This window comes from Microtus oregoni, unplaced genomic scaffold (genome assembly GCF_018167655.1).
Source record: "Microtus oregoni isolate MIOR12 unplaced genomic scaffold, Mior012 000054F_ref0000373, whole genome shotgun sequence".
Classification (NCBI taxonomy): Eukaryota; Metazoa; Chordata; class Mammalia; order Rodentia; family Cricetidae; genus Microtus; species Microtus oregoni.
Genome location: NW_024543830.1, coordinates 8,079,132 through 8,099,665, shown reverse-complemented (window position 1 = coordinate 8,099,665; position 20,534 = coordinate 8,079,132). Strand labels below are relative to the sequence as shown.

Sequence of the window (20,534 nt, the reverse complement as noted above, 5' to 3'; positions counted from 1 at the left end):
AAAGGGAATAGGGTAATCTGGAAACAGTATGAATTATTGTTTTGCCTTTTGTATTTTGACATTTACATATTTACAAAATCCTCCTTTATTTTTGTAACTCTCTTGGTTTCTCCTTTATTTATTCAGCAAGTATTTTAAGTTTTTATTATGTATCAAGTAATATGCTACATATTGGGAATTATTGTAGAATAATTTTTAATTTTTGACAGTAGACACTACTGAAATCCAAATTTTAGATTCAAATCTTACTGTCATTCTTAATGCATTCACCTCTGTGAGAGGTTTTGCTTTGATATTTGGATCACTAGTATTATTTGTGTTTAGGTTAGTCATTGCTTTTGCTTTTCATTTTGTTTTCTCTGATGTATTTTGTGTCATTAACTTGTGTATTTTGATTATGGACTGAGCTATTTGGAAATAAGTGGCAGATATGCCTAAGGTTGGTTGGTTTCTTTCTTTCTTTCTTTCTTTCTTTCTTTCTTTCTTTCTTTTTGATTAGTAATGGATCCTAACATTTGAAAAAAAAAAAGAGGCCAAGCATAGACATAAATTTTTGTACTTTAAACTGTTTGTAACTTACGTATAGACGTAGGTACTGTAGCTTTATCTGTGCACTTACTTTTTGAGTGTGCATGCACTTTCCCAGTGGTAAGGCGAGCATGATGAAGAGTTTGTGTTTGGTATGTGTCTGTTAATGTGTCTATTCCAAATGTGAGGCGTTTTTCTATTATTTTCTGATGCTACAATCCTTTTCATGACCTGGATTTTTTCCTCTGGTTATAAAGCTGGTGGCGGTACAGCAGGGTGTTGTAACCTCCAGTGCTGGCTCTCTTGCAAACTCACTGAAAATGTAAATTGATTGAAACTTCAGAAGAACATTTAGCTATCCTGACCGATTTACATGTGTATTTCTTGTTTCTGCAAGTCTAGAAAATTATCTTAGGGAAAACCTTGCAACACTATACAAAGAAAGGTTGAAGAATGTTCCTTGAAGCTGTAACATGACAGGATTAATGATCCAAATGTTTGTCAGTGAGTATTAGTTAATAAATTCTAATGACTTCATGTATGCAGAGGTCTTATACTTTTATAGCTTCTATAGATCTTCCTAGTTACAACCAATGAAATCACAGTTTTCATAGTTTTAATGTATTTAGTATCTTAAGGTCCCCCCCCCCCCCTATCAGTCTTGTTTTTGATACAGTGAATGCCAGGCATGCATAGAGTTCTTCGCATTTTTTCATTTCAGCTGAAGATTTATCTTTGAAGTCAGATTTTGGCCTGACACTGTCATTTTAAGTACTTATATGTTCATAATATGTTTCACACATTTTCAACCTTATTATGATTTGAATATATTGGCATTTTGGGGTTCTGTTTCAATTATATTATCCACTTAGATACTCTGTTGTGTAGTTAGCTCAGAAGTTATATGCTTCTCAGTTGATAGATTTTTAGAAAAGATTCATTCTGTAGAAGCATTTGGCGTGTATTACTAGGTGCCTCTATTTTTCTTCAAGATTAAAATGTGTAATTACTGGGTTGCAGTGTTGTTTCAGTAACCTGTGACATTCAGAGCTCTGGCTTGACACTTCAACTTGTGTGTTTATAAACCCTGGTACTACTCCACTAAAGATCAGTTTTACTTTGTGTTTCCTTGATTATTTCTAAAGTGAGAATATTTGTGAACACATTTCCTGGTTGTTTAGGTTTTATATTCTATGAGACTTTCTCTCTCCTGTTTTGTTTGAAAACTTCTGGGCCAAGGGACCTTTTAGCTTCAGCCTCCCGAGTATTCCTGGGGTGACATATGTGTGCTACTACACCCAGCTATGTTGATTTCCTCTTTGGGGTTTTGGCCTTTTTCTTTCACATCTGTAGAAATTACACTTTCTACGTGAGACCTTTTGTTAAGTGTATTAGGGTTTCTTCTTGCTATGCTGCTTACTTTTGTGAACTCAACCCAAACTAGAGGTCATCTGGGAAGAGGAATTTCCTGCATTGGATTGGCTTGTGGTCATTGCTAGTTGACGTATGAGGGTCAATTCACTGAGGGGTGTCATGCAGGGCAGGTGGACCTGCACTGTATAGAGGTAGCCAGACTGACTGATGGAGCAGCAAGTCAATGACCAGCATTCCATGGTCTCTGTGTCTGTTCCTGCCTTGGCTTCCCTCAGTAGTGGGCTGTACCCTGTCAGAGTGATGAACCTGGCCTCCCTCAGGTTGCTTTTGTGTTCTGTAGCTTTAGTTTTGCATAAGTTTAACATTTTAATGGGATTTGAAATGGTTAGCATTTTCTTTTATGGTCTTACTTATGGGTTTTTTATTAGAAAGTTTTCCTGAAGTTACAACCAACACTTTCCATTCTGGTGGTTTTAAATTTTGCTTTTCATTTCTAAGCATTTAATTACTGGTCTTGATTTTTGTATATGATAAATAGTGCGGAACTGGTATGTTTTCATGTCACCCATATGTTTTCTATAGGAGTGTCTACTTGTCTCTGTTTCACTTAGTGGGAGTCCTTCCTATAGATTTATGATACTATTCATACTGTATGAAGTTTCATAGACTTGTAGATTTCTTTATGAATTTTGTTTTCTTGGACCTATTATATATTACCACTGGGATAATGTAGTTTAGATGAGGGTAGATTAGATCAAGTGTGTTCTTCAAAACTTCTCACATTAATAATTTCAAGATCTTATGTACTTTGATTCAGATAAAATTCACCTAACATGAAACTAACCATTTTAAAGTGATGACTTACTTAATTGCATTTGTAGACGAAATATTATTCAACTACCATCCCTAATTTGAAAACCGTTTCAACACATCAAAAGGAAACACTATTTCCTGTGAAGATAGACTTTCTTGTTTTTGTAGCCATCTGTCAGAATTTTGATAAGAGATTACTGTAAATCTGAGGGTTGCTTTGGATACTATCACTGTCCTAACAGTGTTAAGCCTTGCAGTTTATGATACCTCTCTGTTACTTAGGTCTCCCATACTTTGTTTTTTTCTTTCTTTCTTTGTTTGTTGTTTTCAGTCTGCTTTCTGCACTTTAAAGTCATTGCAGGTATTGTTCATTTTCTCTTTAGATGTTATTAGAAATATGATTGCATTCTTGGAAGGACATGGTGGTGCATATCTTTAGTCCCAGCACTCAGGAGCAGAGACAGGTGGATCTCTGTGAGCTTAAGGTTAGCCTGGTGTACGTGAGTTCTAGGACAGCCTGAGCAACATGGAGAGACTCTGTCAAACAAATATGTGGTCTCCAGTTTTATTTATTTACTACTTTTATTTAATTTTGGAGTTAAGGTAATAATGGTCTCATAGAATGAGTTTTTTCAGTTTCCCAAAAACTTCGGTGGAGCTGATATTAATTTATACTAAGTCCTTGGTAGAATTCTCAAGTGAAGTCTTCTTCACTGATTGTGTGTGTGTGTGTGTGTGTGTGTGTGTGTTTGTGTTATATTTATAAGGTTGCTGTTGTGCCTTCTTATTTCTGGATATTGGAAATTTGTTACAATTTCAATACCTTTTATTCAGTAACCAATAAGAGAAGTGGAAGGAAAATCAGTAGGGACATAAAATCAACTTGACATTTATAAAACACTACCCAACAACAGCAAAATATACATTCTGTTAAGACCATTTTCTTGGCCATAATAAAAGGATTCAGGTCATATGAAGTATATGCTTAGTGTCAGTGAAATTAAAACACATTGCTAAGGTAAAGATAGTGGATAATCTCCAAATGTCTGGAAATGGACACCTCTCTGAATCATGAGTTACAGAGGACATAAAAAGTACAGTTGGATGAGCAGTAGGTTTACAATGGACTGTACGCTTGAGCTGTGAGTTGTTTGCTCTGAATGAAACCATCTTTACCCACATTCTAGATTGCATTGTCTGATACTGCTGTAACTGCTTTCACTTAGAGTTTTTTGTTTGTTTGTTTGTTCATTTGTTTTGTTTTAATGAAGAAACCGTCCTGACATGTATTTGCTTGCTTTTGAGATAGGGTCTTAGCATACAGCTTAGGCTGACCTAGAGTTCACTGTGTAGCCCAGGCTGGCCTCAAACACAGTCTTCTTGCCTCTGCTTCTTAGGTGCTGAGACTGTAGGCATACATGATTATGCCTAGTTATTGAAGCATACTTTACAAAATATAAAGTGTACCCATTTAAATTTGTTACTTAGCTTTCTGATCACTGACAGAATGCCCTGACTTAATCTAGAGGAGAAGGGGTTGTTTACAGCTATAGAAGTGCTAGTCCATTGTGTGGAGGACATGGTGAGGCAGAGCCTTCTATATCATGGTGATCAGGCAGGAAGGGAGCAGGGAAAAGGTACCCACAAGAGCCTGTTCCACTGACCTACTTTCTGCAGTTAGGGATTACTACCTAAAAACTCCAGAAGCTCCCAAAATAGTGCCACTAGCTGAGGACCTGTGTTTTATTATGTAAGATTGGATGCTTGTCTGTGGGGAGTCATTTCATATTAAGGCAGTAATATTCATGTAGAGTTAGGTGGGAGCTTGAACTGCCTCTTTAGGACAGATGATTTTCAAATCTAGTTATCCACCCTTAGGTAGCTGAATATCTGTGCTTTGTTGACATTTGACTTAGCATGTCTAAAGTCATACTACTCATCTTTCTCACCCTTTCCTTATCTGTTTCCTTCTTGTGTATATGTGCATGTTTTTTATGAATGTGGGTTTTTTATAACACATGTGTTTGTGTGTGCATGTGGAGGCCAGAAGTTGATGTCTTCTGTTGCCCACCACACTTACCTGTCTACCTGTCTGTCTGTTTATTTTGAGACAGAATCTTTCACTGAACCTGGAACTGACTGATTTGGGAATACTTGCTGGCCAGGAAGCTCCAGGGTTCCTTGTGTCTCCACTCTCCTAGAATTGGCATTAGAGGCAGGCACAGAGATTTGCCAAGAATACAGGCATGCACCATGGCATCTAAGTTTCTGTGTGAGTTGGGATCTGAACTCAGGTCTTCATTACTTGTACGGCAAGCACTTCACGGACTGAGTCATTTTTCCAACATTCCCTTTCCTTCTTTATTCTTTACATTAATTAATGATATTCCTTTTTTACAAGTCAGTATAGAAAATATTTTTAACTCCCTTTCCTTTCTATATTTATTTACCCAAATTTATTGATTCTGCTTTTTTAAGATTGAAAAAAAATTGTGTGTCTGTGTGTGGGTAGGAGCCTGTGTGTGTGCAGAGAGCTAGAGTTACAGATAACACTGAGGGGGCTGGGATCTGAACTTGAGTTTTTTGGAAGAGCAGCAAGTTCTCTTAACCACTGAGACATCTCTCCAGCCTCTTGGTTCTGCCCTCCTAAAAATCTCTAATATTCTGACCTTTATCTTCTTATCTAATTTTGTGTGTGTATGTGTGTGTGTGTGTGTATGTGTGTGTGTGTGTGTTTTCTCAGAGTCTGTTCCCAGGGTCTATTCCCTTACCTTTGGGAAATACTGTCTGGTGTGTGTGTGTGTGTTTTCTCAGATTCTGTTTAGTACTCCTTATCTTTGGGAAATACTGTCTGGTTGTTATGGAATTCAGTGACTGATAACTATTCATTTAACCTAAAGTTACTAATGAGATGAAATCTATTAGGCTCAAGTTAGACTGATCATTTAGTGCTCAGGATATAAGCAGAAAAGAATTAACAGCCAAACTGTTGATCTGTACCTAAAGAAAGACTGAGCTTGTGCTAACGTTCACAGGCTGCACCATTATGTGGCAGTGCTTTGGAGCCTGCGGAGCCTGGTGACAGATTGACTTTGGCATTGGTGCTTGAGGCTCAGTAGATTTCTCAGTGCTTGGCTTTGAATCTCTCTTGAGCCTTTTTCATGTGACTGATGCATTACTTGCACTGATACAGAATTAGGCTTCTCTGTTAACATGTCTGAAGAGGAGAGTTCACTCTTAGGGAATGGGGAGTTCCAGTGTTACAGTTTGTACTGATTCTTAACATAATCAGTATACTAAAAGTGCATGATTTGGCCTATTATAATAGTATACAGAAAGTTCTTTGTTGTTTATGTGAGGGTGCTATTCTGTGTAGATAGAGTACATTCATTTGCTACTGAGAATCATCTTAGACTGAATTGTGAATAACTCCCTTATAATAGTTGGCACCATATTATCTCCTGGCCACCTCCAAGTTTGAGCGGTCTTCTGTCATGGCCTTGAAGGTGAGGCATTTCTTTTTAGAAGTTCTTAATTTTCTTTAGTCACATTTTACTAAGTTGTACAGAATTTCGGTTGTGTTATTTCACTATTTTCTTTACCAGCTGCTGATTGTCCTATAGTCATTTACTAAAACTGTGCTTGGTCTATATTGTACATCAGCAGCAATTTACCTGACTTCATCAGTTATTTTTTAATTTGTCTCCTACATTCTATGAAATTTCCCTTTAGTATTATTAAAATAGGATGGTTGAAAGGGCTGTTTCATAGCTATTTGTAAATTTTTGGATAGGCTGTCAATCTTAGCAAGGAAACAATAAACGTGACCAAGCTCACTGTTGTAAACATGGTATTGCCATAGAAGAGGCCGAAAGTAAAAGTTGGGAGGCTTAGAGTCTAGACAGGTGGGGCCGCAGGGTGGGGAGGAGAGTGTGCTGAGCACTGCTGCCCTCTCCCTTCCTCACCGCACTGTTACTGCAATGGCTTGTCAGTTCCTATGGGCTTCTGCCTGTGATGGAGACTGTTTATAAGTCCTATCTGTCTGTTTTATTCTTTCTTTCATTACTTGTTTAGTTTTGCTATTGGAGTCAAGTAGAAACTGTGATAGCATCCTGTATTTTTGGTTTTTCAAGACAGGGTTTTTCTATAGCTTTGAAGCCTGCCCTGGCACTCGCTCTGTAGATCAGGCTGAGCTCGAACTCCCAGAGATCTGCCTGCCTCTGCCTCCCGAGTGCTGGGATTAAAGGTGTGCTCCACCACTGCCTGGCTGTGGTAGCATCTTGTTTACTCACCTTGAAGGGAATTGCTTTTGTAGTTTAGGAATTGGGTGATAAGGACATTTACCTTTGGAAAGTATTTTGTTTGGTTGTTTTCTTTTTTTCTCCTTTGCCATGAGATATAGTCATCAGAAATGGATATTGACTTTTATTATCTTTTTGCTTCTAATGAAGATTTTATTATTTTTCTTTATTAGTAGACAAATTTTATTGGTAAAATTTTCTAAAGCTTTTAATATTTTGGAGAGAAATCCAATTATGTATTATCTTTTCTAGTGCTTTTTTTCTAAAACACTAAAATTCAAGGAGTTCAAGTTTTATTTTTAAAATTAATTATTAAAATTAATTGTAAATTGTTGGTTCACACATGTTGCTTTCAAATGTACTTCACTTGTGGCTGAGCAATTAAGTCTAGCATTTAGCTAATAAAGTAAAATGTTAGGAGCCTTTACACGACACTATTATTAACAGCTAGATGTTCTATTACTACCACATGAGTTTTAACTTGGGTTTGAGGGTGAATTTGACAAGTTGCTTACTTTAAAGACAATTGTTATTATAGCTCTTTTGGCTGTATCTCAGCACTTCGGGTGGGAGTTGAAACTTGCTTGCCTTTGAATCTTTTTTGAGCCTCTGTTACCTGCCTGTTGAGCTAAGCTTCCCATGATAGATCTGAACAAACCCCCCAAACTCTGGACTTACTAGCTTTTATCTTATTAAGAAAGATATTTAATCACACTATCACATATGATGGTGTTATGAAAGAAAGGATTATGATGCCGCAAGACTGTCTTAAGAGAAACTTCCTCTAAGTAATTCCAGGAATTACTTGAAGAAATTATAATTGACCTGTGGCTTGAAGGTAGAGAAAAAGTTTGAGTATGTTTTAAACAGAGGGGATAACATGCATAGTCTGTGGAAAGAGGTGTTTTGGGTACTGCAGGGAGAGTGGCTGTGCACAAAGTATGCACGTGCCAGACTAAGCTGCAGAGATGGAGAGAGGTGCATGTGTAAGTCCCCACAGTAGGGTTCCTCAGTGTAAGGAGGGAGTAAATGAAGTCTTCTAATGACACAGTTTATATGATGTCAGAAAGCTTTTTGTTCTACCATGTAGCTGGAGAAGGGCTTTCAGTGGAACTACAGTGGATGAATGTAGGCTATTGGGAGGTTGTTACAGCTACAGTGGTTGTTTGGATCACACGTAGAAACACTGCAGAAGCCGGGCAGTGGTGGCACACACCTTTAATCCCAGCACTCGGGAGGCAGAGGCAGGTGGATCTCTGTGAGTTCGAGCCCAGCCTGGTCTACTAGAGCTAGTTCCAGGACAGGCACCAAAGCTACAGAGAAGCCTTGACTCGAAAAACCAAAACCAAAACCAAAAAAAGAAACACTGGAGAAAACAGTGTTCAGAAATATTTAGGGGGCAAAATGAGAGCAGTTTCTGTTGAGTTTCAATTAGACGACAAGAGAAGTTGATATTTACTAGAATAAAGAATGAAAAAAAGTGAGTTTTAGGGACAGAACCCACTATTCTAATTTGGATTTTTGGTGGAGACTTCGGTAAACAGTTACAAACACTATTTGGGGGCTTGGGTTAGAAATAAGAATTTTCCATTTTCCAAGTGAATTATGCTAATTTTATTTTTACATACTATCTTTGACTTTGTATCACATGTGTTTTATAAAAGTCAGTCACATTTTCTGAAAGACATTTTGATTTTTGTAGATCTTGTAAAGTTATTTTTTGGTCTATGAAAGAAAACTGATTCATGAATTTTATTCTCTTTCCTTGTGCCCTATGGCTCAGGCCTTGAAGGAGATTTACCTGGAGGCCTGCTCAGCTGCTGCTCTGGGAGAGACTGTGGGCTTTTGTTTGGGTTTTGGATTTTGATTTTTTGAGACAGGGTTTTTCCATGTAGCCCTGGCTGTCCTGGAACTCACTCCTGTAGAGCAGGCTGGCCTCGAATTCAGTGGTCCACCTGCCCCTTGGTTAAAGGTGTGCACACCTCTCCTCTACCCCCACCCCCAGCTGAGGTGCCAGTGGTTAGAGAGAAAACTACTGAGGCCACAGCGAAGTAGTTGAATTGGTGTAAGCTCTGGTGTGGTGTCCTGGGAGTTTGAAGTTGATGCTTCTATTTCGGGAGGCTTCTGTGTCAAGTAGTTTTCAGGCCGTCTAGAAGCAAACACAGGTGGTGTGCATATAGTGTGCCCTAATATCCACTTCTTCAGGGACCCACTTGGACTAAGAACTACTGCTTCCAGGGATTTTTAGATACCACAGAATTATGGAATTATAATCTTTAATGGTGACCTTAGAAATAGAAGGTTGGTGTTACTGTGAGAGCTATTGTAGACACATAGACAAAGGCAGTATTGGCACTGGTCTAGAGAGGAGAGAGAAAGCACAGTTTCCCACCAGTTTTGCCTTTAAAGATGAAGGCATTGTCTTATGGTTTGCTGCCTTCTACATTTTTGCAGATTTTCCCCCAAGTTGCTATTATTGTCCTGTTTAGGGAAGCTGAAAAGGTGTAAGAATGCAGGTCCTGGTCCCAAAGGACAATGATCATATAGCCTGAGTCATCAATTAGCTGTGTCTCTGGCTGTGTGTGGGGAGTGGGTGGTAATGAGAAGGGCAGAACAACTCAGAGAAAATGAAGGAACCCAATTCAGAGCCTTGCTGGACTCGAGCCTAGGGTTCTCTCACCCGTTCTTCTAGGAATCACGTGTGTTTGGCAGAGGCTTTCTGTCATATGAGAAAAGGAGGCTCAGAGAGGTGATTTATGTTTAATGTCACCTACCTAGTGAAGATACCACATGCCTTATGGAGAGATATCCTAGCTCAGTGTATTCTATATTGCTGAAAGGGCTATGGAGAATAAGGAGACTATGACTAAGTAATTTTTGGAAATACTGTGTTAGGCATTTCTGTCACAGAGCTCAGGCCCTGTGAAATGGTCATGTTTCGTTAAGAAGCTATGAAAAGATAGGTGGGATATTGTGGCCTGTATGTACCCTTGCCATCCACTTCGGGGCTGGCTGTAGATGGTAGTATATAATGCCTGTTTGCAGGGCTTCAGTGCTGGGGAGGATGCATTACAGTTGTGCCTTGAGCTTTTGCAACCATGGTGGGCTTTGAATGTTACTGAGCAGTTAGGTGAGGCAGCGCAGCTCTGGAAGCTGTTACTGTACTTAGTGATTGCATACTGTGCCCAACATGTTTGGCCACCCATCCTTTACAAGCCAACTAAAAGCCAATTTAATAATGAAAAGCAGAAAAAGGGAATTTATTCAGTGTGGCCACATTACAAAGGTTGGACTTGAGGGCAGTTGTCACTGAATCTTTGTCCTCCTCTCAATCGGCTCTTTTAATTGGCTTACTGAGGACAGGTGGCTTGTTGGAGCATGGGCTGTTAGCCCCTAGCTTCCTCCCGGAGACTCTGCTACTTGTCATGAAGACAGAAACTTCCCTTGAAAGAGCTAGCTCTCCTGTGTGACTGTCCTTGGGGATCCTTGGGGAACAGTCCTAGGCCCTCCACTTTTCTGAACCTGTGTGTAGCCCATGCTTGCATAGGGTAAGTTGGGGAGACTTGGCTGAAAGAGACAGAGCACCCACCTGGCAGACCCTCCACAGGGTCTGAAAACTGGGGCACACAGTTGAGGGCTCCAGCAGAATCTCCCTTTCTCATCTGTTTTGCTCCATGCTGGTAGGTTGTCCTCATGCTGATTGTCTCACGGCTGTAGCTGTTACGACATTATGTGTCACAGCTGCATTGGAAGAGAGTAAGTAGTTTGGTCAGTTTGGACTTTGTAACCAAAAGGCTGTTTTCTCAGTTGGCTTTGTCCATTTCTTAATCCACAGAGAGAAATATTTTCTTGGTAGTTTCTTGTTTATTAAATTAGGGTTATGTGGTTACCCCTGGCTTTGGATAGGTGGGAAAGATTTGGTTGGCATAGATGGATTATGGTGTGTTCTATTGGGCACACTATTCTATTTTTGGTAAGCTAGCTTTGTATTTTGTGTGCATGCGTGTGTCTGTCTGTCTTCTATTTAACCATCTATTGAAGGACATCTGGATTTTTCTAGCTTGTGCCTATTATGAGTAAAGCTAATATGAATGTTTATATAGACTTTTCTTCCAGTTTAAGAATTACGATAAAGTATATATAATTGATCACATTAGCCTTCTTGAAGTAAAATGGCATTAGGTACATTTGTTTTGTTTCATAGCCACGAGGCTCCTTCATCTCTAGACCTCTTTTATCTTGGAAACAAACTCTGCGTCAATAAAACAATGACCCCTACTTCACTCCCTGGATAGAACTGTTCTGCTTGCAGCTCCGTAGCTTCACCATCACTACACAGCTCACATGAGTGGAACAATATTTGCCTTTCTATGACAGGAGAGCATTGTAAGTTTTTGTGTGAACATAACCTTTCATTTCTGAGATAAATGTACAAGAGTACACTTGCCGGAATCTGTTGACAGTTGCATGTTTAGGGGTTTTTTTTTTTTTTTGGCTTTTTTGCTTTTTTTTAAAAATTTTATTTAAAGAAATCACCAAACTAGCTGGGCTGTGGTGGCACAGGCCTTTAATCCCAGCACTTGGTGAGTTCGAGGCCAGCCTGGTCTACAAAGCAAGTTGTAGGACAGCCAGGGCTGTTATACAGAGAAACCTTGTTTCAGGGGAGTATATATCACCGAACTTTCCCTAGAGTGGCAGATCCATTTTACATTCTGTCCAGCATTATTTAGGTCAGTTTCTACGGAGGTGACTCTGGCCATCATGGCATGTCATGCCAGTTTCTTTGGAAAATAATGGCTCTAGCAAGTCTCCAACTCGACTGTGTTCATGTGCATGAAAACATCATGACTCTGAAGAGAAGATTGAGATCTCTCTCACAAAAGCAGAGCTGGGGAGAAAATGCAGTTGTTGAGAATGTGGCATTGCTAGTAAAAAAGTGAAATTGCGCTGCCACCCTGGAAAAGGGTTTTCTTAAGAAAATGAAGCATGGTATCCCTCATGGAGCAGCGGTTATACTCTGGGCAGTCCCAACCCAGTGTGTCCACTAAATCGAGTAGAAGGCTCAGTTGGGAATTGTTGCGTTATTTAGTCTTGGCCATTTGCAAAGCAGCCTCAGCAGCATCTGCTGCACTAAATAAATGAAAGTTTCCTGTCTCTAATTTCCCCTGTCTCTTCCCTCTGTCCTGGGTTCATGCGTTTGTTCCCTCTGCTCTTTAAACCCACTGATGTCCTCTCCCCCTCCCACTGGTCCTCTCGGACCTTCTTGCCCCCATCCTTGCTCTCATTCTGTGGATCCCTTCAAGTTACTGCTGTAGTTTTCTTTGCTCTCTCTCTCATGGAATTAGAACTTTCTTCTAGGTGTACAACATTTACTCAGCATCTAGAATACATTTTCCTTCTCATTCCACCTTATATTTATCCTGCTCTTTGGGCAGACAATGGGTTCCTGTCGCTAGTAATTCTTATCTTTTAATGGGGGGCATTAGAATTTAGAGGGAGAATTTTAAGGTTTGGTGTACTACTTTTTCTTCCCATTTTTTTTAAAATTAAAATTTATTTTTATTTATTTTTTATTCATAGGGAAGAAGAAGAGCGTCTGAGAAATAAGATCAGAGCTGATCACGAGAAGGCCCTGGAAGAAGCAAAAGAAAAATTAAGAAAGTCAAGAGAGGAAATCCATGCAGAAATTCAAACAGAGAAAAGTAAAGTAGCCCAAGCGATGAAGATAAAGGAGACCAGGGTACTGCCACCTGTCCCTGTCCCACAGCGTGTGGGGGTCAGTGGTGGAGACCCCGAAGACACTGAGATAAGGAAGAAAAGAGAAAAAATTAAAGAGGTAATAGCCGAGAGTGGTGATTTGGCGTGCTTGCAGATACGTATCTGACTGAATGTTATGTAGTGTTACACACTCATTGTGTTTGTTCTTCCGTAATTGTAATTCAGTGCCCAGGCTGATAACAGGGATTGGAGTGCTGTCTTTTTCTTATTGATCATAATCTAAGTTTTTGAAATAAAAAATTTAATTCAAGTTTGTTTAGATGGTTCCTTTACCTTCACTGTGTTAGAGCTCTTTTGAAACACAGGCCTTTATAATGAGTAGAATGTAGAATCTGTGTATACATTCTGTTTATTGAAAAGCAATTTAAAACATTCAGTTTGAAGGAGCTGTACCAGATACTGTGCAGATCCTGTCACAGACAAGACTGTAAACAATTGGTGCTGTAGGAGCCATGTTTGAGGGACTGTGCTATTAGGACCATGCTCCTTCCAGAGATTCTTTATGGATTGAAGGATAGAAAAAGATTAATTTCAAAATTCTTTAAATTTTTTAGCCTCAGAAGTCTTTCAAGTTCTAATTCTAGATTTACCAATTAAGAATTACTGATTAAGATAGTACAAGCTCTAGTGAATTTGAGTTAAACTGTATTAACTGGGGCTCCTGATAATTGTGAGTATAGTTTACCGTTATACTGCTTGAGAAGAAGCTTCACCAGGTGTACCTCTAGAATAAATTTAATTTATACAGTCAAGTATCTCTCTTTATATATATATTAAACTTGGTCTGGCAGTGTTTCTCACTGCTTTAACATGATATTTGATAGTAGCTACAAAAAGAAGGGAGGGAGGGAGGGATGGAAGGTAGGTGGGTGTATTTTGGCTCACAGTTTGAGAGGACCTTGCTGTGTCAGGGATGGTGAGATGGCTAGCCAGTCGTATCTGAAGTCGGGAAGCGAGAGAGATGAATCCTGAACTCAGCTGGCTTTTTCTCTCCCCCACTCCTTCCCGGCTTTGAACCAAGTGGAAGGGATGGTGGTGCCACTCACTTTTAGCTTGGGTCACTGGAAACACCCTCACAGACATAGCCAGAGTTGTTTCTAAGTGGTTCCTTATTCCTATCCTTTGAACAAGGGCATTAGGCATGGCTGATTCTAAGTCTGTAATATGCACTTGTCTCTTGTCTCTTTCCTTTCGTTGCTTAATTTTGTTAAGAGAGAGTTCGCCACTTAGGATTAAATTATATTACATAAACCTTGAGATCATATAATGAGATAATCTCCTTACTCTTAATGACTATACTCATATGAATACAAAGGACTTGATTAGCCTACTTGATCCATATACCTTTCCAGTCACTGTGATTAGAGCAAGGATTGGCAAATTACAACCTGTGGGGTAAATTTCTTTCACTTGTTTCTTTTTGAGAAATCAATTTTAGTTAGAATATACACATGGCAATTTGGTTACATATTACCTAGGATTGGCCTTGTGCTTCTGCAACACCAAATCTTCTGGTCTCTGGCTTAAAGGTAAGAGATTGTGTAATCAGGCTGAATTAGTTGGTGGTGGAAGCAAAGCCCCTTGACTGACAACCTGGTCATTATCACAGTGAAGATAGACGAGCTGTTTTCCAAAATATTAGCAGTTTACAAAAGGAACGAATACCAAATAGCTACCTTTCTTCCCCCAAATAACTTTTTGATTACATCTAACTTTTTTTGTTGTGTAGATTGTAATTAAATGTAGGTATTAGAGTTTCTGTTGCTGCGACAAAACACCATGACCAAAAGGCAAGTTGGGGGGGGGGGGCGGGAAGGGTTTATTTGGCTTATACTTTCATATTGCTCTTCATCATTGAAGGAAGTCAGGACTGGAACTCAAACAGGGCAGTATCCTGGGGACAGGAACTGATGCAGAGGCCATGGAGGGATGCTGCTAACTGACTTACTTCCCTAGCTTGCTCAGTCTGCTTTCTTAGAGAACTCAGGACCTCCAGTCCAGGGATGGCATCATCTACCATGGATTGGGCCCTCATCTATCAGTTGCTAATTAATAAAATGCCCTACTGCTGGGGAATCATTTTCTCAATTGAGGTTCCCTCCATTCACATAACTCTGGCTTGTGTCAGGTTGACATAAGAGTAGCCAGCACAGTAGGTATTGGAAACAAGTGGTAATTGAATAATATGCTAGTGCAGGAAACATGGCAGCATGGATAAAGATAGAATAACCCAACTCTACACTGTATGAAGTAAAATAGTCCATAGATAGCTTCAAATTGTGTATTACAATTTTTCTCTTCTCAGATGATGAAGCATGCCTGGGATAATTACAGAACATACGGATGGGGACATAATGAGCTCAGACCTATTGCAAGGAAAGGGCACTCCACTAACATATTTGGTAAGGCAACTTTTTCGAATTACTGTTTTTTCTTTATTTTTGAAAATGAGACCTGTTTTTTTTTTTTAAAGTTCTCTCCAAGATCTCTATTTCTGTGCGATGATAATTTGAACTTTTTGTTGATGAGGTGAGGGAATTATTAGGAACATATGAACAAAATGGTATTTAGCTTATGTACAAAGAAGATAAAATTATATTTGTATATATAACTTAAGCCATTGAAGGAAAAAATTAGTCTTACTCCCATGCCCAAAAGAGAGAGAAAGAGGAAGAAAGAAATGAAAGACTAGTAGGTTGTTCTGTGTGTTCAATTGGGTTTGCTTTGTGCAGTTCATTTCAAAATCAGGATTATTTGTTAAAGGTGATGGTGTCTTGTATTTTGGTTTTCTCTGTGTGTATTTTATTTAATGGCTTCCTTTTTCTCTACCTGTTTTTTTATTATTAAAGAACATTAACACTTTACTATGCTTAGCGTTATCTAACCTTATAAATTATATATATCCCCTCTTGTTTGAGTTTGAACCGGAATGCTCATGCTGTGACTTAGCTTGTCATCTTGAATGGCTGTCCTCTTTCCCTGAATCCTTCCCACCTACATTTTTCATACCTTACTTAAGTATATATTTATCTACTGTTAGTTTTTATTTTTTTATTAGCTCCCAAAATTTTGTCTTTTATAAACTAGATCAAACTGTTTCTATTACCTGGTCTGATAGAAAAGTGAGCAATGACATTCTTTTTTGATCGTTATAATGCTTGATTAACTTTTAATATATACAAAACTAAAAATTGATCTCCTATGAAGGGGATGTTTTTGACAACAGCTATGTTTTCCTCTTAAATATAGGAAGCTCACAGATGGGTGCCACCATAGTGGATGCGTTGGATACCCTTTATATCATGGGACTTCATGATGAATTCATGGATGGGCAAAGATGGATTGAAGACAACCTTGATTTCAGTGTGGTGTGTATACTTTGGCAGTTCATCTAATTCCTTAAATTAATGATGAAAGGACAGTTTTAATGCTCTGGTATGAATATTTGTGTTCTCCCAAATTCTTGTTGAAATCTAGTCACTAATGTGTTGAAAGGGTATTTGGGAAGTGATGAGTTAGTTCATCAGGACAGAGTCATTATGGACATAATTAGTTCCTGTATAGCATAGTTCTCAGAACTACTTTGCTCGTGCATGAGAGGTCACATAAGCACCATTATGAACCAGTTGAATGGCTCTCATCAATCACTGAGTCTGCTGGGACTGTTTACCCTGGACTTCCTAGATCTCAGGAAGGTGAGGAATATATTTCCAGAAGTTGTCAGTTACATATGGTACGTGGTGCTTGAGAATAGCAGGTCTCATTGTTTGTAGGTATCAGTTCTGCTCTGAGCATGTTCTCAGCAGTTTGTTGAACCCATGTTAAGTCCTTATTCTTCTTTTGGGGCTTATCATTTGTTTTGTTATTTTTGTGTAAATACTCATCCTTTCTCACTATCTTTTCATATTTCTTGCAATTATCATTTAAGTCAGTGTCTTAGCCAGCTAAGGACATAGCAGGGAGAGGCAATGAACTAAAGTCTAACAAACTGGTAACTGCTTTATTAATACTAATTTTATAGCATTTATAGTAATAGTGGTAGAATAGTAGACGACATCCGATTAGAGTAAGTAGTGGCGGAGTATTGCTGACTATTGAGGACTTCCTTATTAATGTGACATTTCTGAGAAGATAGTCCAGGAAAGCCATGTGCATGTGGCTGTAAGGCTTACTGTTAATAGATAGAATTAGAGGTTTGAGATTATATTCTTTTGCCTTTTAAAAGCATATGCCTATCATCTTGCTTGTTATACTGTATTGAAATGTCTATTAGTCTCGTTGTTAAAAGGTGATCTGCCTTTCCCTCTTACTTCCCCACAGTGCTCTCTAATTCTGTTAGCACATGAACTGTTGTTCAAAGACTCAAAATGAGGGTTTTTATTTTCATTAACTTTGTAAAATTCTGTCATTACTTTACCTCTCTGCTTGGTCCCTGTTTCTTCTTTCTCTCCATTTAGAATTTTTCTTACTGTCTCTCTCTAGTGAGAGAAGACAAGAATTTTACAAATAACTATACAGCAATAAATGATGTAAATATTACTTGTAATATAGTGTGGGGTAAAAGCTATTACTGATGACTGACTGCTATTTTAAATCCAGTAGCCAGAATACACTCTGCTAGGTGATATTTTTGTTCAGAGGTCTGTAAGAGGTGATAGAATGATTCACACAGTGAGATGAGGGAATGCGGTCAGCTAAGGGAGTTGTAAGGATAAAGTGACATCAGGCCTCAAGTCTGCCATCCTGGGACTAGCAAGCAGGCCCATGTGATCATGTCAAACAAAAGAATCTTAAATTAGTTAGGTGGCAGAAAAAGTGTGAGGGATCTGAACATAATGGATCTTAGTGGGCATTTTACTCAAAGAGCAACAAGAGGCTGTTGGAAGAGGTTGAACAGAGTAGACTTTTAAACTGCTTAGACTATAGGGCACTGAATATGATGTTGAGTTTTGGGCCATACGACTTAAGTATAGTTTTAGGCTGCTTTTTTTTTTTTTTTTTTTTTTTTTTTTTGTCTTAAGGGTCTTGGGTAAGACAGAGACAGACTGAGAATTTTTCTCTCTTGAGTTATGGTCAAAAGTGTAATTAAAATAAAACAAAAACCCTAACTTATAGAGCCCCATTAAACATGCAATATAGAGAGGAGGGTATGTACGAAAGTGAAAGCAGAGAAGTGAGTATGAAGGCTATTGTTACCATTTGCTGTTTACTGAATGTCTACTGCATGACCTATTGTTTGCTATATATTGGAAATACATGAATTGATCTTAAGCACTGCTTGCAGGGGTAGTGGTAGAATGAAGGATGCCTCAAGACTAACATGGAGCACTATCATGGAGTCCCTCAGTTTCCTATTGACTCTTGCTCAGCTCTGTGTGTCTCCTTGCTATTCTTCTGAGAGGAGCATTGCTTGAGGCAGGCGTCCTGACCTCTAATGTATGAGAGAGGATGTATCTCAGCTCCACACATTTCATGACTCCTTTGACTTCATTTGAAATGTTGCAGCCAATGTGACCACCTGGGTGGCTGGGTGTCTACATTAGGGCTGCATGTGGAGATGTGGAGGCCAGCACACATCTTCCTTGATTGCTTAGTGCTCTCTACCTTAAATAATGTGTTAAGGTCTCTCACTTGAACCCACAGCTTACCTATTCAGCCAGTCTAGCTAGCTCTCCCATCTCTGCCTCCTGTTTGCTGGGATTTCATGGAGGACTGCCATACCTGTTTGGCATTTATGGGAGAGCTAGGGATCTGAACTGCAGTCCATATGCTTTCATGATGATTTACCTGATGAACCATCTTCCTAGCCCCAGAAATTTCCCAATATCTAAGCCTATATATAGCATATCGATTCTCTTATATGGAATGTTTATCTATACCGGGCATCGGATCCTCTGGGCCTCGAGTTATAGACACTTCTGAGCTTCCATATGGGTGCTGGAAATTGAACCAGGTCCTCTGAAAGAGGTTTTGTCTATTGCTATTTATTATAAAAACTTTTTTACATTTATATATGTATGTATGATTCATTGTGAAAGTAGAGATCGTTGGATAGCTAGTAAGAGTCTGTACTCTCCTTCCACCTTAAAATTCTACAAAATTGTTTGTATATTACATAGGTAAATATTTGTGATAAATTTGCTTTAGTTTGTTTGTCTTTTGCTTATGATCTTTTGTTTATGATAATTTGCATTTTAGGGAAATTTAAAATTCATAACTGATTTATTACACAATTTTGATTTTATTCTTACACATTATCTGCTTAAGTTTGTAAGTTGTCACATTTTTTTCTACTTCTGTATTTTAATTTTAAATTTCTAAACATTTGTTTTTCCTTTTGGTGTATATATGCTGTGAACATCAACTTTGGTTTCTGACAGGAGCTGGTTTTCAGGAGTTTTGGTTCATTAACCATAATTCTCCTGGTTTTTGGCCTCTCTTTTAATAATTGTTATGTTATTAGGCACTAGAAAAATATTTAGTATTCATAAGAAGAAATAGAAATAGAGTTTGTGATATAATAATTAAAAATAATGGAATCATTAGAGAAGCTTCTTTTTTTAGGATTCATGATCCATTATTTAGGAAGTGGAGGCCTTCAGAAGGGCCAAAGGTAGCCAGTGGTAGTAGTAAGGCAATAAGTTTACAGTACTGTGTAGAGTCCATCTAAAGGGTCCATTGATTTTGGCACTTAGGAAGCTGTGGTGACAGGCATAGAGGAACTTTGCTGAACTAACAAAAGATGAGGTTGCGTGGCATGAGAAATGAAAATACAGAATATTAAGACATTTTTTTTTGTGTACAATTGAAGTACTAAAAACATTTGAAAATTGTAATGTATTTTGTGTATGTGTTTTTACTTTGTCTCCCCAGAATTCAGAGGTGTCTGTGTTTGAAGTTAACATTCGGTTTATCGGAGGTCTCCTTGCCGCATATTACCTGTCAGGAGAGGAGGTGAGTAGTCAAGAAAACACCCGTGCATTTGGCCGAGCAGGGCCATGGCTGGCAGTGAAATGGAGTACTTGCCTAGTGGCGCTGTTTTCTAGTTTGAATGTTACTAAACTAACCTAGGATTTTCTATTAGGACAAATTTTAGAATCTGCTTCACTAGTGTTTTACAAAATGAAAATGCAGACATTAAGGTTAGGGGATAGTTTGGAGGAGATCTGTTCTTTCCTTCTACTATGTAGGTTCTGGGAATTGAAGTCAGATAATTACCCTGGTGGCAAACATCTTTATCTCACATGTATACCTGAGGAGGACTAAAATTAGTGTTGAGTATTGTCTTATTCTTTCCACCTTATATATCGAGGTGGCATCTCAGCTCAAAATCTGTAGATTTGGGTAGTCTAATGAGCCAGGCTGCCCCAGGGAATACTATACAAACATTGGTATTAGATGGGCTGTCATGCCCACCTTGCTTTTTCTTTTTTTTTTTTCTTTTTTTGGTTTTTCAAGACAGGGTTTCTCTTTGTAGCCCTGGTTGTGCTGGAACTCATTCTATAGACCAGACTGGCCCCACCAGACATGCCTGCCCCTGCCTCCCCAGTGCTGGTATTAAAGGTGTGTCACCACTGCCTGAGCCCACCTTGCTTTTTAAGTGGTTTCTGAGAATCTAGACACTAGCCTTCACACTTGTACAACAAATGTTTTGCCCTCTGAGCCATCTCCTAGCCTCCATTTTTTAATTTTTGTGTTAATCGGTTTGTGTGTTTTGCATAAATAATGCTGGCTTCTTAA

General features: G+C 38.7%; 1 protein-coding gene across 1 annotated transcript in view; it reads left to right on the top strand.

Annotated features, from left to right (window-relative positions):
- Man1a2 (mannosidase alpha class 1A member 2) overlaps window positions 1-20,534 on the top strand; it is a 135,467-nt gene that overhangs the window by 9,865 nt on the left and 105,068 nt on the right. The window contains exons 2-5 of the mRNA XM_041638298.1: window positions 12,597-12,852; window positions 15,100-15,196; window positions 16,044-16,162; window positions 19,668-19,748. Coding sequence (XP_041494232.1) covers window positions 12,597-12,852; window positions 15,100-15,196; window positions 16,044-16,162; window positions 19,668-19,748 — 553 coding nt within the window. The remainder of the gene's footprint in view (window positions 1-12,596; window positions 12,853-15,099; window positions 15,197-16,043; window positions 16,163-19,667; window positions 19,749-20,534) is intronic.